The following is an 18,294-nucleotide window of genomic DNA, read 5'->3' on the forward strand; positions in this document are numbered from 1 at the left end:
TAACATTACAATACATAATTAAATCAGTATTACTTCAGATATATAATGCTTCTTATTTATGTTCTTTTATCCACAGTCAAAACCACACCATATTTAGGCTGATACTGTGGGACGGTGGTGGAGGGGAGGTGAGTGGGTCAGCCCTTCTTTTATGTTGTGGGCCATAACAGCTTTGTATTAAGTAATTCCGAAAGCAATGGGGACCAGTCTTGGACATGGTTCTCAGCAGTTATTCCTCATGGAGGACTGGCTGATATTCTCCGGAGGCATGGTGGAGCTCGGGAGAGCAGGTGAGCCTGAAAGGGAGAAAGGGGGAAGGAAAAAAGTCTGCAAGGCATGAGATGTCCAGACCCCCTCCCCCCAGGAATGCCACAGAAGGTGAAAGGTGGCAGTGAAGTCAAGGATGATAGAAAGCAGGTGGCAAGACATATCCTCAAGCAGCTCAGAGGAGCAGGAGGATGAGGACTGGCAGGAGCAATCCACTGAGGATGAGGAGGAAACTATGGGCTTCATGACAAGTTTGGCGGTCCGGAAATAAGGGTGCTGGTAGCAACATACCGGCACCATTTTCCCGGACTGCCAACTCTCTTAGTTTAGAGTCTCAGTCTTAGAATCTGCAGGAGTTCAGGCCCCTACCGGCAGGCATTTCACTGAAGCCCCATTACTAACAGTGGCAATGCTTCAGTTTTTCTCATTCCCATGGAGTCCTATTGGACTCCATGGAAGTGGGAAATAACCGTTCCGCCACTGCCTATAATATCCCGATGGCACTGGGATGTCAGGTGAGGGAAATGGTGTTACAGGGTCGGCAGTAGTCCACCGCTTAGGGGAGGGTTTTACTGCTGACCCCGTAATGAGGCCTTATATTATCTTCCAGTGAAGAAAGACACAGAAATGCTTCAAAGAAATAAAAGGCCACAGAAAATGAAGAGGATAACAGGGATGATGTTGACCCTGATTCCCTCATTCACCCATGGTCTTCGGAGTTGGAGCCACCAACAAAGATTGCGGCTTACCTGAAGGAGAGGCTCAGGACACCTCTAGGAAACGAAGCTAGAAACAAACTTAGAGCAGAGTGTCCCACACCACATCTACTGGAGGGATTGCTGACACCCTAGAGATAGACGAAAAGATGACCTTTGTGGGCAGATGTGTGAGGGGAAGAGGCAAAGGAAGCAGCTGGCGGCATGCCGAATGAAGAGCAGCCATCGTTCAGGTAGCAAATACTGCAGACAGCTTCACAAGCAAAATTGATGATCCAAAACTGACAAAGGACTTTTTGCATCTATGCTTGCAGAGAAAAGTGTCCGTGTCAGCAGAAAATCTGCTGGCCCGCAGAACGAAGTGGCTGACTGGAACTCCAGATTCTTCAGGAATGCCAGCGATTTGATTCCCCATTTTTGGAGCCAATAGGACTATATTGGGATTTTTGGCAGATATTCCACTGGCAGTAGTACCTCACAGGAAAATCTGCTGATTTTTTGAGGTAAAGTGGATGATTTACTTACATCAAAAAGCTGGAGGTGAATATGCTGCTTCTTCTCTGAAAATCAGCAGATTTAGGGCCTCATTACGACCCTGGCGGTAAGTTACCGCCAGGGCCGTGACTTTACCGCCATGGCGCTAACTACGTTAACGCCATGGCGGTAAGGGGATTTACCGCCCCATTCCGACCTTGGCGGGGCGGTAAATCCCCAATCCCCATTTACCCTTCCCCATTCCCATTTTTGCCCCATAGGGCATAATGGGAGTGGGGAAGGCGTTAATTACGCCACCGTAAATTACGGTGGCGTAATTAACACCAAGTTCCCTTACCGCCATGGTTTTTTACACCCGCTAAAAGCAGGTGTAAAAACCGCCATGGCGGAAAGGGAACTCGTAATTGGCGGAAAGGGGTTGGCGCAGCTAACGCTGCCGCAAACCCCTTTCCGCCAGGGTCGTAATGAGGCCCTTAGTGTACATTTATTCTGCCAGTGCAATATCCACCCAAAATAACAATTTGTCAATCCAGCAGTCAATCAGTTCAAATGTATTCAAGCAATGGCATACAAGCAAAAAGCAAAACAAAGTAAAGAATATATTATACAAATTAAAATATATAAAACTTGTAAACACTCATATACAATTCACTTCCCACTCTAATGTCCCATGCCCTTCCAGAAATGTGTGCAAAGTATGCATTACCAAATACAATGTCTTAGCATCATATGTCAGTTCAAGACTGTGTAAACAAGTCAATCACAGCATAGAAATGCAATCCTCGTAGTAAACACTATATTGTTAAAATCGTCATCCTGGGGGTAACTAATGCCTGGTAGTACCACCTCTAATACACAGATTCTGATAAAAACTAAAAATAAGTTTCCTTATTTGACACCGAGGATGATCATACATCTCCCAAAAGAGTTACGGCACCATAACAGACCTCTCCAGGCTTTGAGCAAGTAATACCCTGTCGAGTAAGCTGAAAGAGTATCTTTAGCAGCACTGCAGAGCATCATAGCCTCTGCAGTGTTTCTGACAGATCAAGCCCTAAAGAGTGGTCTCAGAAATGTCCTTCTTAGATACAGATATTGTGGGCAAATCATTACAAAGTGGACTGTATTTTCAGTTTTATTGGGGCAAAATGGGCAAATTGATGATACGTTGCTGTTCCATTTGTTCCTTAAACTTGCCACAGGTAAAATACCTAGGCGCAGCTTATTGTATACTGACCTCATCTGTTTGAGGCACATATAGTCCAGGTAGTCCTCATAACTGAAGGGTTGTTTCAGCACCTAATACCGGTTCAATTCACTATATTAGGTTACCTTTGTCAGGATATGTGCTTCTATTTTTGAGACATGTGCATTTTGTTTAGACATTTTTGGATTGTCATTCGGACTGCTAGGGTTTGACCAATAATCACTCAAACCTATGTCATAGAGCTCTTTCTTCAGATGTAAAAACCAGGACAGCTGTCTACAGCCCTCCTGGGCCAAAATATCCACAAGGGCCTTCCTATATTTCCCCAGATTATTATTCGTTCGGGCTCTTGCCCAGTAATACACAGGCTTTGCCTTGCAGATTATTTTAATACTCTGTAAATTAACTTCTAAAAAAACTGGGAGGTTTGGTGTATTAATAGGTAAGCCCAATACATTCTTCAGAAATGTGTGCTCTGTGACAGCAGGTTTCATGGAATGGGTCCCTACCAAGAACTGCTTAGCCTGATTTGAATATGCCTCAAGAGAAACCCTAACCAGACCACCCAGCTTATGGCGATTTTGCGATTTGCAAAAAAAACGCAAAATTTGCCTTTTCCCGCTATGGCCGCTATAAATCATTAAATGAGCGCAAAAAAGACACATTAGCTTTATGTATCTTTTTCAAGCTCATTTAATGATTTATAGCATCCACAGAGGGGTTGCCAATTGCAGCAGCTCAAAGGATAATAACTCCACTGAGCAAAAAGCAAATAAACCGAGGGGCTTCAGTTCAAAGGTGTGAACCAGGGTTGACACCTTTGAATTCAAGCCCCTCCATGGAGCTGATCGAGCTGTAGCCCTCTCCCCCCTCCACACCCCAAAATGTTAGGCTGTGGTGACTCAGCCTGGCTGTCCTAAAGAGCGTGGCCAGACAGAACGGGACACAAATGACAAAGGCCTTGCAATTAATTACCTTAGCAGCAGCTGGCAATTCCTATACACAGTTATGTTAAAATCAAGTCAATACTGTTGGATTTGTAAATGCTTGTTTTTAGCAGGACTTCAGTGAAGGACACTCATAGAAACTATCTTGGGGAAGGAACCCACGTTTTGTGTATGGCAGAGGTACTGGACCTGATTAAGTGTAACAGAGTTATTCTAGGGAGGGTCTGCACTGCCACCAAGCTTGCCGAGACCAAGCTTCGGCAACAGCACTATCCCATATCCTTTTCACATGGCAGCAAGCTCCTGTAAAGCGCATTGCTGCCACAGCTGTGCTGTGACCCTCACCAGTCATGTGGCCTGTCCACCGCACTAAATGACTTAAAGGATTTAAGGTGCCAGGAAACCTGGCAGGATTACTGGCAAGAGCGCTTACTGGATCCCTTGAGCTTAAGAAGCATCTTGAGGGACCCCTTCCCCAAATAACACAGTGTTGCTGTGGAGGATTAAGGCTTTGGGAGCAACTCACAGAACACTAGTAGTAGCGATGGACCGACTGTGGGAGCACCTCAGAGTGTTATGCGGTTTTGAGAGTGCTTCCAGAGGAGCAAGCAGTGAATCTGGTAAAAAGCTGGAATAGGAACTGGGAAGGAGGTGATTTTCAGACGCAGGTGACCCACAGTGAAGACTAAGAGCTAAAGGAATTACATAAATGCCCTGATTTATGCAAAACAATTCTAGCAGTGCGCAGCAACGGACTGGGAGTATAGATCTGGGGGACGAATGCTGGCGAGGGAAGTGCCTTCAGCCTTGGAGGCAAGCCAGATGGCCTGCAGAGGATGCTCCTGTCCTCCGCTGAAGGGAGGATTCTCATGGCTCATTTGGATGGGAGACTGAGTCTTTTTGAGATTATCGTATCGACGTCATCTTTAATTAAGATACACCTTCCATTTACTTTTAAAGGGATCCCACCACCCCCATGCCATCTTTGGATTTCCTCTTTCTTCACTGCACTCACCCACTATCTATACCCAACGCTTCACTCCCCAGTCTTTTAAAATTTTCGATTTTGGTACTTATTGCCAATTTAGGCTTTGAGGGTGTTTAGCTCCACTTCAATGTCATTGTTTTGAAATGTGTGGACCTAACCCCAGAGGACTGCCCGTACACATTGGGTTCACATGCCATGACTAAAGAGTGGTAGTGAAGCAGTGATGGGCTTCCAGAAATGGACCATAAGGGTTACCTTAACTAGGGACAGGTGTGCCTGGACGCACCTGTGTGAGAGGATCTCAGTAGGGGGGTAGCAGAAGGGGCGCATTTTAGAATTTAGGTAGATCAGCAGAGCTGTGTGCGTGTGTGCCTGTATGTGTCTACATCCCAGTACTGAAAATGCAGGGGTTATAGCTGGACAGCATTATGAAGGTACCAAAGCAGGAGTTGCGTAGCGTGCTGAAAGTCAGGACTGAGGTCGACTGGTAGAGCTATATTTAGGAACCCAAAGAATAAAAGAGGAGCTGCAAGTCAGGACTGATGTGAATAGGGGAGATGGGATTGAGACCAAGTACTGAAACTGATGTAGCTCAGGAATGGACGGGGGTGCTCAGAAAGCTATGCAATCAGTGCCATTATAGTGCTTATAAATCAAGTGGCAGAAGGCATTAACTCAGAAGACTGCTTTGAAAAAACAATGACGGGCATTTCAGGCTCACAGTTTGATGCTATTGCTCGAAAAAGTTAGCTCAAAGGTTTGTTAAAAGTTCTCCACATCACCTCAAACATTCCTGTTTCAATGTGCAACACTCTGTACTGTTCAAGTTCTCTGTTTTTGGATAAAAAAGATGTTAAATGATGTATTTTTCGACAATAAATAATGCCGCAAAAAATGCAGTTGTGTGCCGCAATTTTTTCTTTTTTGTGTCGCAAAATTTTCCATTTCATGCCGCAATATCCTGGAGGGTCTGCCTAACTGCTCCATTCCTATGCTCTCTCGTAAATCTGGCTATCGCCCCACTATATCTAGCCAGTGTAATACCTGCCCTAGCTGTTTGCCCTCACCAACTGCAGTCCTCTCTCACTCTCAAGCCCAAACAAATCATAAGAATCTACTTGCTCTAATCTACTTTCCTTCAATTCAAGTCTTATGTTTGCTTTTTTCTTTGCCATTGTGTCCCCTAAATACCAGCAACTTATTTTTCTGGGTGTTGATAGATAACCTGTTCATTTCACAAAATTCTGCAAAAATGTATAGTTGCCGCCTAAAGTCTATCAGAGTTAGAGAACGGAGGACTGCATTGTCTTCAAACATAAGGATTGGGAGCCTATCCCATGCTAAGTCTGGAGCATCTGATGATATAGCATATTATACCTAGCAATTTGTCAATCACCCTGTTGATGAAGACGCAGAACAACTTGGAGGCCAGCACTCATCCTTATTACACTCCCAACTCAATTCCCAATGTGACAGTAGTATGCCCATTTATGCCTCATCTTATTGCTGCTCCATTCCCAGTATAAATCATCTGGATAGCCCTCAATAGAGAGGGCAGGTTGTCCAACCATTCCAAAGTGTCCCACAACTTTGTCCTTGGTACCCTATCAAAGGTGGTCTTACAATCAATAAAGACTCCAAAGATACGCAATTTCCTAAGTGTGATGTATTTGTCACATAATAGTCACAATCTTATACTTTGACCAATTGTGCTGGTTCCACACTGGGAGCCTACTTTTACATGACTAAGAATCCCATTGTCCTCAATCCAGGGCTCTCGTTGGCTGAATAACGCACTAGCAAATATATCCCCAACCACGCATCTAGCGATGAGTTAGACCTATATTTACAGGGTTGGTGTCTATCATCCTTCTTAAAAATATGCATTATCTGTGCTTGAGGCCAGGAGGAAGGCACCCTGTCAAGTTCCAATACAGTAATGAACAGTTTCAGATAAGGGATCCAAATCTCTGGCTCTGAGGCATATAAGTCTACCGGGATCTTATCGGGACCTAGTGCCTTAGCAGTTTTCTGGCTCTGCAAGGCTAGTCTAACTTCCCTAGGGCTACACACTAAAGGAGAATAATCCAGGGAACTACCTGGTTTGCGGCTCAAGGCTGTACTGCCAACATCACCAAAAGCCCTAGTTATGTGGTACAAGTCCTCGAAATGCTCCAGCCAAATAATTTTGGGGATAAAACCCTGGGTGGTGTATTTGTCCACTTCCCATCCCATTCCCATAATTTCCCAGAGCATTTTAATATCCCTGGTGTTAATTGCCAGTAGGAGTGTCCTATAATGGATAGTGGATCTGTGGGTTTCTTTGATAGCACTGAGACCACTCCCAGTAGGGCATTATCCACTGCAAGGACTCCTGGATAGTGATCGATCTTTGGTCTGGGTTTCACTACAAACTTCTGTATGAGTGCCCATGCTTCCAGATCGATTAATACATAGTCAATCAGGCTTTTGTGATTACCAGCTTTTAATGTTATACTACCGCTTGGGTTTATCGGTCACCAGTTAAACAATACCCCAAGTCTTATCTTCCTCCTCCAGGATATTAGCCATGATATCGTATGGCTTTTACTGGAGGTTGAAGTCGTCCATAACTATGATGCTTAATGGGCCATGACACTTCCTACTCCATGTGCCGACCCTCTCGTAGAGGAGAACAAAGAGCCTGGAGCATCCTTTCGTGCTTGGCGGTTATATAAGTTAATTAGTAACATCTCATTCTAATCCACAAGGCTCAAATTTAATTCCAGAAAGTCTATAGACCGAGTTAGTACAGAGTATGGCAATGACCCAGGTTTATAAGCCCCCACTTGGTCTACCTGTTTTGCCTTGGACGGCTGGGATTGCAAATGTTGCATACCCCTGAAAGTTGCGTGCTGCTATTACCCAAACCTTCTGAAAGCTTATTATATCATGGGTATGAATAAACCTCAGTCAATCCTTGTGTTTGAACCCTTGCAATATTCCACGATTTCATATACTCCTCCATCCCAGAATAAGAATCATCAACAGGGGTGCCAACAATAACACTAGGGTCATCCCTAGTCCCTCTATCAAACAGAGTTCCATCATTGCTGGGGTGCAGAACCTGTAAATCTAGTTGACCTATAATCGAGCAATTCCTCTCTGGTTCACTTACACTGACTGCTGGTGGCAGCATGAATCCTGATCGAATATCAGAGCTGATATTTAAAATTACTGTTGGGGTGTTTAGTATGGTTGCTGGTGGGGCCCATATATTCTCATCATAATGCCAGCTAAGGTCTCTACCCAGGATATTGCAGTTGTCACTAAAACAGCTTTACAACTCGGAGGTCTACTGACCATGGAATCATGCGGGTTAGCATTCAAACCTCCCTTCAATCGATCAGGCAATTGTTCTCGATTCCTAGGTATACTTCATTTAGCCTGATCCAGTGGTGTGAGGGGAGTCGTGCTTATCACTACCTCTAATACTGATGGCGCGAGTGCCCTCTGCTCCCTTACAAAAAGACTCTCAATCAAAGTGTCTACTATCAGCTGCACTCTAATGCTGTCCCTCAGTGTAAGGCCCACTACGTGTTGACAATATCTTCTCTAATTATAGAAAAGCAGACTCTCTTGGCTCGGAGCCAGTTTACGACCTTGTTCATTAAACACTCCCTGGATTCCCTGTAGTTAAAACATGATGTGTGGTATTGAGAGAACAAATAACCACCCTCTTTACCCCTTTTGCCTCCTCTGCGTGCAATTCTGGGATGCAACTGGCTATTTCATTTATCATAACATCTGCCTCCTCTATGTGATGTGTAAGCATGACAACTCTCTTCCCTGCCATGCCATTGGGAGGTGTTTTCCTTGCCTTCCTTTGCGTCATAATGACAAGACTGGGATGGTGGCAAAATGATTAAAGTGGCTCATGCTTTGAAGTGCTAAAAGGTGCTTTGAAATACTTGAAGTGCTAAAAGAGCTTGAGGAGTAACTCAAGATGTTGTGTGATAGTTTAAAATATAAAAATGCAATTAAACATGGTATCAGATTGTACGGTACAGCCTGAATCATTATTGACAAATGTTATGCCGACATCTGATAATAATAACAATATTAAAACCCAATAAAAGCCTAAAATTGAAATACGATAAAATCCACACTCATAACTAAAAAACGAGCACTGGACAGGAGAGGTACCCTTTGATAAAAAAAGTTATCTGTGCAACCACCAAGCGACAATGGGCCTCATCACGACTTTGGCGGTAACCCTTAAATCTGGCGGTAGCGCTATTACCGCCGGATTTAAGGGTTCGCCAAATCAGGACTTCGGTGGATTTCCCCCCAGCCCTTAGCTGTCGTGATCCCGCGCTATTAGCGCCGGGGGCTATGGCGGTCGCGCTAATAGCACCCGCGCTAATAGCGTTAACGTTACCGCCCAAGTCGTGATGAGGCCCAATGTGCAGCAGAACCGTAAACACTGCATGTTGCGATTGAAAGCTAACGGCTTTGCTATTCACAAGGTATCCAATGTTATCGAGAATGTCACAGACGGTCAGGGCTTGTCATGCTCGACTGAGAACAAGGTATTGCACAAGCTTCACCAACGCGCGGACACCTTGACTACGCTGAACACCTTGTGGTGCTGAACACAAGCTGAGTGCAGGATTCGCTGCTGCGGGGCCCAGAAGCCCCTTTTGCAGAGTGGAATGTCACCTTGTGGCAACAAACACTGCGTGCCCTTGCCCGAACGCAGAAGTCCCTGCTGCAGGGCGCACAAGCCCCTTTTCAATGCTAGGGGTGTGGACACGCTCTTCACTGTTCCGCTTCCACGGCCGCTGGGGAGAATGAATGGAAATGTCACCTTGCAGCACCAAACACTGTGCACACTTGGCCGAGCACAGGCTTTGCTTCTGCGGGGCCCACAAGCCCCGTTTAAATCCTAGGGGCGTGGCCTCGCTCCACTCCGTTCCCAGAGCTGCTGAGGAGAATGAGTGGAAATGTCACCTTGTGGCACCAAACACTGCGGGCCCTTGGCGAAATGCGGACATCGCCGCTGTGGGGCCCACAAGCCCCTTTTGAATCCGAGGGGTGTGGGCTCGCTCTTCACCACTCCACTTCCACAGCTGCTGGGGAGAATGAATGTAAATGTCACCTCGTGCCATTGAGCGATTATAATTAGGCATTGCGTGAAAAGTGGTGATAATACAATTACAGCAACTTTTTTCCTGCATCGCCAAACTTGTATTGAGACCCAATATTGTCCTAATTAATAATTTCAGTGTCTTTGCCATACGACTATTCCGGTTGTGTGTCTTCTAGAAATGTTTAAATAATAATTATCATCTTATGTGCATGATTTTTCTTCTTTGGTTATAATGTCAAGCCTTATTGACGTTTATTACTTACTTGTTTATTCCCGATATTTTGCATAACAAGGCTTTATTTTATTTTTTATTTATTTGAATGTATAAAGCATGCAGCGGCCCTGAGGCATCGTGGCGCTGTTACAGAATATTCACTTGGATACATAATACATAGGGGAAACACAAACTTTATTTGGATCACAGCAGTAAAACAGTAGGTATGTTCCGTGGTTACAGGGGAACTTCCTCAAGTACAATCTAGTTGAAGAGCTTGGTCTACAAAGCTTTTCTGAACATAGTGAAGGAGGCTTCTTTTCTTATGTTGAGTGGTAGTGCGTTCCAATTTTTTTGGGGCTAACACCGGGAAGATGGCACCACCAGCTTTGACTCTTTTGAAGGCAGGGACTGAGAGGTGATGGGAGTATTGGGCCCGTTTGGGTCTGTTAGCGGGTGCCTGGTGGATTCGTTCCAACAGATATTGGGGAGCTGAGTGCAAGAGGCATTTGTGGGTGATAGTGAGAGTATTGAACAGTATACGCTCCCTGACTGGGAGCCAGTGGGCGTCCCTTCTGGCCTGAGAGATATGTTCTCTCCTAGGGATACTTAGAGCAGCTCTGAGAGCACTATTTTGTGTGATTTGCAGTTTGTTGAGGTTTTTGGATGAGGTGCCCAGGAGGAGGACATTGCAGTAGATGGTGGCTGTGGCTATGTTGATGCAGTTTTTGGCTGAGAGGTAGGATTTTACTGAATTAATGATTTTAGTTGCGAGAGCTGCTGATGAAGAGATGGCGCTGACTTGACGGTTCATTGATAGGTTGGAGCTTTCTTCAAACTGTCTTCATATTTTTATGATCAAAATTTTTTATAAAGATTTCCATTGATAGGGAGTATGGGTAATGTCTGTGTTAGGTTTTATTGCAGTTAAACATAATATGGTAAACAAGGGAAGGACTACCCAAACATACCCTTTGACTGCATTCTCAGATCCAGGGATTGGGAACAGATCTTTGCAGAAGCTTTCATTGAACACTTCCTCACAGTCCGCCTCGTCGGATGAGTCTCTGCAATCTGGCTCTCCATTACAAACTAAATTACGTTTGATGCAGCGACCTGGAAATAATAATCAAACAGAACATTATTTTAAACACAGTATAGCTGTGAACTATGTACTATCAGAAAACATCACACTGTATTCGAAGCTTTTCAATTATTTTTCGTCCACCCTGGAAAGCAGATAAGTAGGGTGGTCATTAGCAAGGGGGAGAGGTGGTGCCGGAGGGTGAGTAGGTGTCCTGAAGCACAGATGGATGCATGAGTAGTACCTGAATCTGTGAGAAACCATCAAGCATTTCTCCCAGGCTATTCCTGGGGATAATGCGTTCAGGTGGCCAGGGGAGGACCATCGCTCTTGGATCCCAACCCTGGGGCCGGGTGAGCGAGGGAGCATAACCTGCACAGGGTGTCCTTGGGGACTATGGGAGACACGCCATTGGGCGAGACATGCTATTCCTCCCATTACGTTACACCACTACCCGACATCCCCTCAGTTGTCATGGGATATTGTCAACAGAGTCCCATCATATCCCAGTACCTTTCTGTAAGAAAAAGGCAAAACCATCAGGGAAAACAAAGACCATACCTACATTCCAACATGAGTTTTACCCCTCTTTCCTCGAAACAAGCTTTTCAACAACCCTACATTCAAACCCCCTTTCCTGACAAAAATGTACATCTTTATTTCTTTTTTGTTGAACACCACACTTCCCATAATCCCATTCCCCTATTGAAATATCCAAGGACTGAGACGAAGAAGAGAGGGGCTAAGAGCATAAGGAGAGGAACAAATAGCACCAATAAGAATCCCATCTTGCTTTGCATAAAAACAAAGTGCCTTTTGGGAACATAAGAATGATGACAGATATTTATATTTGAGAAATGTGTCTGTGATAAAAGGGCTGTATGCTTAAATCACTAAGTATGTAATGCACACTGGACATGTTGATCATGTCATTTTTGACAACCTTCACTCGGGAATTAAAACACTTATAACATTGAAGCACAGGATGTGGATGGGAAAAAAAATCATTTGATTGTATTTTCATGTTTTTGAGATAATGGTTCCTTTGTCCCCACTGCCCCCCAACCCGGACCCGCACCCCCCCATGGAGTCTTTCCCAGGATTTAGCATGCTAAGGATAACATTCTTTGGGGAGATAGATGTGCACACGCTCAGTTTAAAAATGACCAGACATCCTAAGAGAATCACATATATAGGATATTAAAAATACACTCATACTTTGGTTCCAGTGGAAATAATACCTGCACAAGGTACAATATAGTGACATGTCTCACCCGTTTCTTGACACTGAAAGTCCTCGCCACATTGGTCGCGCGATGCACATTTTCCTGCTGGTGTGCATGCCTCTTCCCCCCAAGGGTACCCAGAACAGATTGTTCCAGAAAACTTCGATGGCTGTACCAGACTTCTGTATCTGTACTAAATCACAAAATTGTGCATGTGTTTTCCACCAGTCTTTTAAACGGATTTGAGTTCATGTATTTCAAATAACACCAGAAGCACAGTGCAAAAGTAACAACAGTAGTCAGAGCAATTTTAGGGTGCGTTGCAACCAAAAGACAATGAAATGTGGATGAACAATAACCAGGGCATGGAGGAAGGGGAGAGGAAAAATGGGAACATTAAAGGGGGAACATACTTACCTGTAGTCCCATGAGTTACTGTTTTTACAAATATTCACAAGTGGGAGCAGGGTTGCAGAAAGGTCTCAGGTGCCAGGTAATAGGTGGTATTTCCTCAGCACTATCTGCATGGTTGCAATGTGGCTAAATTCTTGATATGACGGGGGAGTGGATTCCAGTGGAAAGAGAAAAGGTGGGGTAAATGAGTGTCATAAGTAGGCACGGTAGAGTAGGAGAAGAGGCAAGGTCAAGCAATGCTTGGAAAAGGAGAGGTTGTGGGGGAAAGTAAATGGAGATTGAAGTTAGATAGATGAAGGAAGGACGCAGATTGATTGGGAGACTTAGAGTAGACATTGGCAGAGAGACTGGTGTTTGATTGAAAAACACCCTGCACAGCGGAAAATTCATAAAGGTTGGTCAAAACATGGGTGGGCATGGGTCTTTTATTGAATAGCCGTCGACAGTTACAATACGTACACGCGCAATAGCAAATAATTGACTACATACATACTTTTCCTGAATATTGACAATGTAAAAATTGTTAACAAATACATTGACATAATAAAATAGCAGAACATGTCCTCGATCATATTCATGTTAGGAGAAAGAGATATTGCATTTCTCCACAAATCAAATTATAAATGTTACTTCCCTAAATCTCTGAAATACTTGACCTCAAATTGTTCAGGCCTTTCCATGTAGACATAGCTAGAGATACAATGCAGCCTGTAGTGGTGTCAAAGAGTGCTTCAAACCCACTCCAGTGCGTCTACATTTTGCATTATACCCACTTCTTTCAGTATTATTTTCAACCACTTTCTACTGATCCCCATATAATGTTTACATAGTAGGGAAAAATATATTGGGGGCCATTTTGTAAGAATAAAATGCAAATTGAATGCAGGGGTCTGCCAAGGTTTGCAAATATGTGTAGTTGGGTCCCCTGAATGCAATGTTCATCACTAACAAAGCAGAGTGTCATCTTGAAGAGTCAATCCGGGAGAAATGACTCTGCACTTCTGCTCTCTGCTTTGTGAAAACTAAAACGTTGCCTACACATTATGCTTTGCAGGTGGCATGTTATAATTATTTCCAATGGAATCTGCTTGCTATTTAACAGGAGTAAATGCGTGGACTATTCCATAGGATTTCTTTGGTTTTACGCCTGCATGAAATGTTTGTGCAGGTGTAGTACAACCGGGTGCTCTTCCAAGACAGAGGAGGAAAGCAAATCTGAGATGAAAACTCTTCTTTGCTACACTCCTACACCTTGGACAGCCACGAAAAGGTGACAGAACATTAAATGAGGCATAAAAGCATTCGTTCTCACCTTGACATTACCATCTAACACACCACCCTTTCGAAAATGTCCCCCTTAGTGACTTCACTGATTTTCCATCCCTCCTGCAGTCATTTTATTGGCGAGCCATTTCCCAGCCTCTGCTGCAAGAGGAAATGCAGTGATCATGCACTCAAAGAATGCATTTCAGGGCAGAAAACTGCTCCAAAACACGGTGAAAGTCCCTGATCAACCTACAATATAAACATAATCATGTTCCCTTAAATTAACAGATGTTTGGGCGAATACCCTTCCCTCTTCATATTCCCAGTAAGACTTCTTAGCAAAACTGATATCAGAGTCTGCGATGGACACTGGGCAATGCACATGATGGGACATCTGTATCCTCTTTTGAGCCCCAGTGAGTTCTGGAGCCGAAATCGTATGTGCTGGAACCAGGGTAACATAAGCCACACTTCATGTTCCTAAATGCTTTGATGTGATCATTATACACCGAATGGGCCGACTTGGGTCCGACTCAATAAATATACCAGTCTGAGCGCTGGCTACCCGCTTGGTACATTGAACACCCACCTCTACATGCAAGAGCTCAGATCCACATAAGGATCGGAAAACAAATATTTAGATCAGTATGCACCAAGAGGGGCCCCTGCTGAATTGCAACCACTCTGATTAAGCCTTCTCACACACCCTGCTGAAATTGTTTTCAAATGTAGGGACATTTTAAATCAACGCTCAGGTATTAATGCTAGTACAATATCTTAGGTCCACTTTATGGCTTCGCAAATCCCCTGAAATGTGTCTTCTTGGGGTCTTCCAGGATATTATGGATCAATGGGATGATGCCCTATGCAAGGGACCTTATAAAACTACCCCTGAACAAAATTTGCACAACAAACATTTTTACTATGAGTTTATATATCAGGTCTCCGACAATATTTAGTTTAATAATTTTACATGTAGCAATCTCATACTCAAACTCTGAAGCAAGAAATAAGTTTGTTGCAATACAATTTCTTTTATTCAATATAATGACATCCCAGGCTGCAAAGGGCAGGCAGTGTTTGGCGCTGCAACAGTGGCTTTCTTTCTCCTCTCCCTGACCTGCTGCACGGCGCTGGGCGCTCCACCCCTAAACACCTGAAGGGGATAAAGCCCTTCACTGCAGCTGGAAGCGGTGTTCGGTGGCGAAGGCGGATTTCCCAAGGAGTTCCACCTCTTCAGTGTTGTCCGCCCTACTGTGTTTGTGACTGTGGGGCTTGTCTCTCTTCTTTTGAGCCCCAGTGAGTTCTGGAGCCACACTCTTTGTACTGATATTATCTGTACCCATGGCGCTGATGTCTGTGATGGTGGAGAGAGCTGTCAAGCCCATGAGGAGACCAACCAAAAACACACAGTCCCCCAAATTAAGGTGCAAAGTGAGCGGTGGAAAGTGAGCAGTGACTAGCAAACACTCCACTGACATTGCCCCTAAGTGCAATCCAAGAGTTTAATGGATACACCTTGCAATTGTGTTCTGCCCTGTCCCACTCTGTTGCTTTTAACAATCTGCAGTGAGCCTCGTTTGGTCCTGATATCACAGGGAGTGAAGGCAGGGAGTCAGACTTGGGTGCTCCTTGAGCCAGTCGTGCATTCTTCACTCTTGTGATTTTGCAAGCCCTAACTATGCTCATTTGCTTAGCTGAATAGCATAGGGTGCGCAAGGAGTGGGGGTTGGGGGGTACAATCAGACTTTGTGTGCCACTCGAACCAGTTGGGTGCTCCCTTCTCCCTTCTCCTGTGCTGACTTTAGATAGTATCCTGTCAGTTCTTATCAGTTCTTGCTGACTAGTTGGTTTATACTTGCGATTTTACATAAATATTTATATATTTTTGCATTATTTGCACTATTGCATTATTGTAATATTGTGACACTGTACACCTGGGGTATACTTGGGGCACATAGTCTGTGCACTTGTAACTGCTGCTAATTCTTTTGTGTTTAGCTATTTTCATTTTTTTTATTGTGTTTTAAAATTTAAATTCAAATTGTTATAGCTTCAGAAAGTAGTGTTACAACGTGTTCACATTCATTACCTGACAATGTTAAAAATAAGACAGTTTCTGATGCTTCCCCAGGGAAAGGCTCAAAGAAAATCTTCAAAATGTTCCAGACGACTTGAGAAGGAAATAAAAGACCATATGTGCGATATAGAAGGAGGTAGTAGAATACCTCCCAAAAGATCCTATAAATCTAATTGTGAAACTAATGAGAACTTGCTCGAGATAAGGAAGTTAAAGCCTGGCCAAAGGAATTCTTCGCCACCTAGCATTCCCTCCCATGGCAAGACCAGTGGGCTGCATAAAGAATCCGTCGATGCCTTTGACCAAGAAGGGGGTAGGAATTATCTGCTGCCGGTTGGTAAAGCAAATCTGGACAGCTCGGCTCTACAATGCGTTTTCGAGCACCCCGCTAGTAATCTAATTAGAGAATCATTAGTAATAGCTCCCACAATTGACATAGAACATAAGGACCTGGAAATTATAGAAAGCTACTTAGTGGTGATATCTCAAGCCCAATACAAAATAGAATTTTGGACTTAAACTCACTAAATTCAATAAGGCAAGATGGTAACAAGACTGTACATAGAGAGGCCAAGGAAAGGGAACAAAAAGGTGGATAAAATCAAATCAAAGACAATATCTGTGACGAAGAAAGCTACGGCTAGAATTGATAAAAAACAAGCTTCGAGCAAGTTAAAGGAGGAAAAGGCCAAGTGTTCCAAAGTGTGGCGTACTGTTCAACAACTAATGATTTCTGTGACCCATATAAAAGCCATGGTAGTTGAGCTATTAAGCAAACATAAATGTTGTTTGTAGGCATGCCTAGTGCAGAGAACAGTCCAGTTAAGTATATACCCCATTCAACGGGGAACAGTGCAGAGGATGCACCCACACATTCCACCATTGAACACCTTATAAACAGCCCTCAGAACGGTCCAAATACAGGGAGCATAACTAGGGAGCATATGCATTGGGTTAGACCAATTACCAAGGTGATTTGAAAACAGGTGGAATCTAAAGCACCAAATAGCTAAAATAGTTTCCCCCCATATTTCTAATGGGCCAACCCCACTTATAACAAATATAGGACCGAGTGATACCCACTACCACCCCACCCAGTCAAAGGGGGCAGATGGATTGTATCTCCGCGGGGGGCCTAGTGGAACAAAACAGTCATTTTATAGTTATGCACAATATCCCAAGAATTGAGAAAGGGAGCTATGAAAATCAGGATAATGACATAAGAATAATGTGACAGGCGATTACCTACATGCATTACAGTTGGACTACCCCCACAACTCAAGCTAAGCCTGTTCAAATATTTTGACTCCAAATGTATGCACACAATTGACCTTGATTTTTTTTATCGGTGAATCCATTAACAATTATTGGCATCACATAAGTATGCTTACTATAAACCCACATCCACCCTGAGAAAGAAAAGGTGACTCAGGCTTAAAACTAAATAATATACTGCAGTTAAAGCTCAAATAATATATGGTTCTCCATCTCTCAGGCTGATTTCAATCTGAAATGTTGCATGATCTATAGGAAATACTATAGGTTACTAGTTTGCAATTAGACATTACGGGCCAATTAATCCAATATGAGTGCAAATGAAAGGAGCAGAGAGAATCTGCTCCTTTTATTTGCGCTCATTGCTGACATGCTCATGTCACCTTTTTCTCAAAGGTGACCTGATCATTTTAGGAGCGGCCTGGAAAACAACTGCCCTGCACTCTTGCATACATTAGTGTCAGGACCGCATGCAACCATGCATTTCACCGAAAAGGGCAGCTAAAGGGCTCATCTCAGTGAAATGATCGAGAAAATGAAAATGCATTCCCATACCCGTTTGGGGATGAAAATACTAGTTTTACAGCTGTGGTTCAAGGCACGGTGGTCACACTTCAAAAACAATTCATGACAGTTTCAGAAATTACCCAGCCATGATTTGCACCTCCCCTGTGCCTGTTATTAACAGGCATGTGGGGATAACCCTTTTTTCTGGACATTGTTAAAGCACATCCCAATTGTGAATTAGGGATTTGCTTTAAAATACCCAGAAATTCCCCCTTATTTGTGCAAATGTGCAACAGGAGTGAGGACCTCTGAATGAGCACCTCTAAGAAGTGCTCATTCAGATGCCTTTAGTGAATTGGCCTGCCTCTTTATTCAGCGCTAGTGGAACTCCTCACTTGCCCCCAAAAACATTTGAGAATCTGGCCCTGTTTCTCTGCATATTGTATGATGTCAGACTTTTTACAAACATGCATTAAA

The 18,294-nt window shown here is 43.8% G+C and overlaps 1 protein-coding gene across 1 annotated transcript in view; it reads right to left on the reverse strand.

Annotated features, from left to right (window-relative positions):
- C8A (complement C8 alpha chain) overlaps positions 1–18,294 on the reverse strand; it is a 289,241-nt gene that overhangs the window by 213,798 nt on the left and 57,149 nt on the right. The window contains exons 3-4 of the mRNA XM_069642106.1: positions 12,324–12,468; positions 10,937–11,081 (exon numbers count right to left, since the gene is read on the reverse strand). Coding sequence (XP_069498207.1) covers positions 10,937–11,081; positions 12,324–12,468 — 290 coding nt within the window. The remainder of the gene's footprint in view (positions 1–10,936; positions 11,082–12,323; positions 12,469–18,294) is intronic.

The sequence above is a fragment of the Ambystoma mexicanum genome, chromosome 1q, assembly GCF_040938575.1.
Source record: "Ambystoma mexicanum isolate Mex_15411 chromosome 1q, UKY_AmexF1_1, whole genome shotgun sequence".
Taxonomy (NCBI): Eukaryota; Metazoa; Chordata; class Amphibia; order Caudata; family Ambystomatidae; genus Ambystoma; species Ambystoma mexicanum.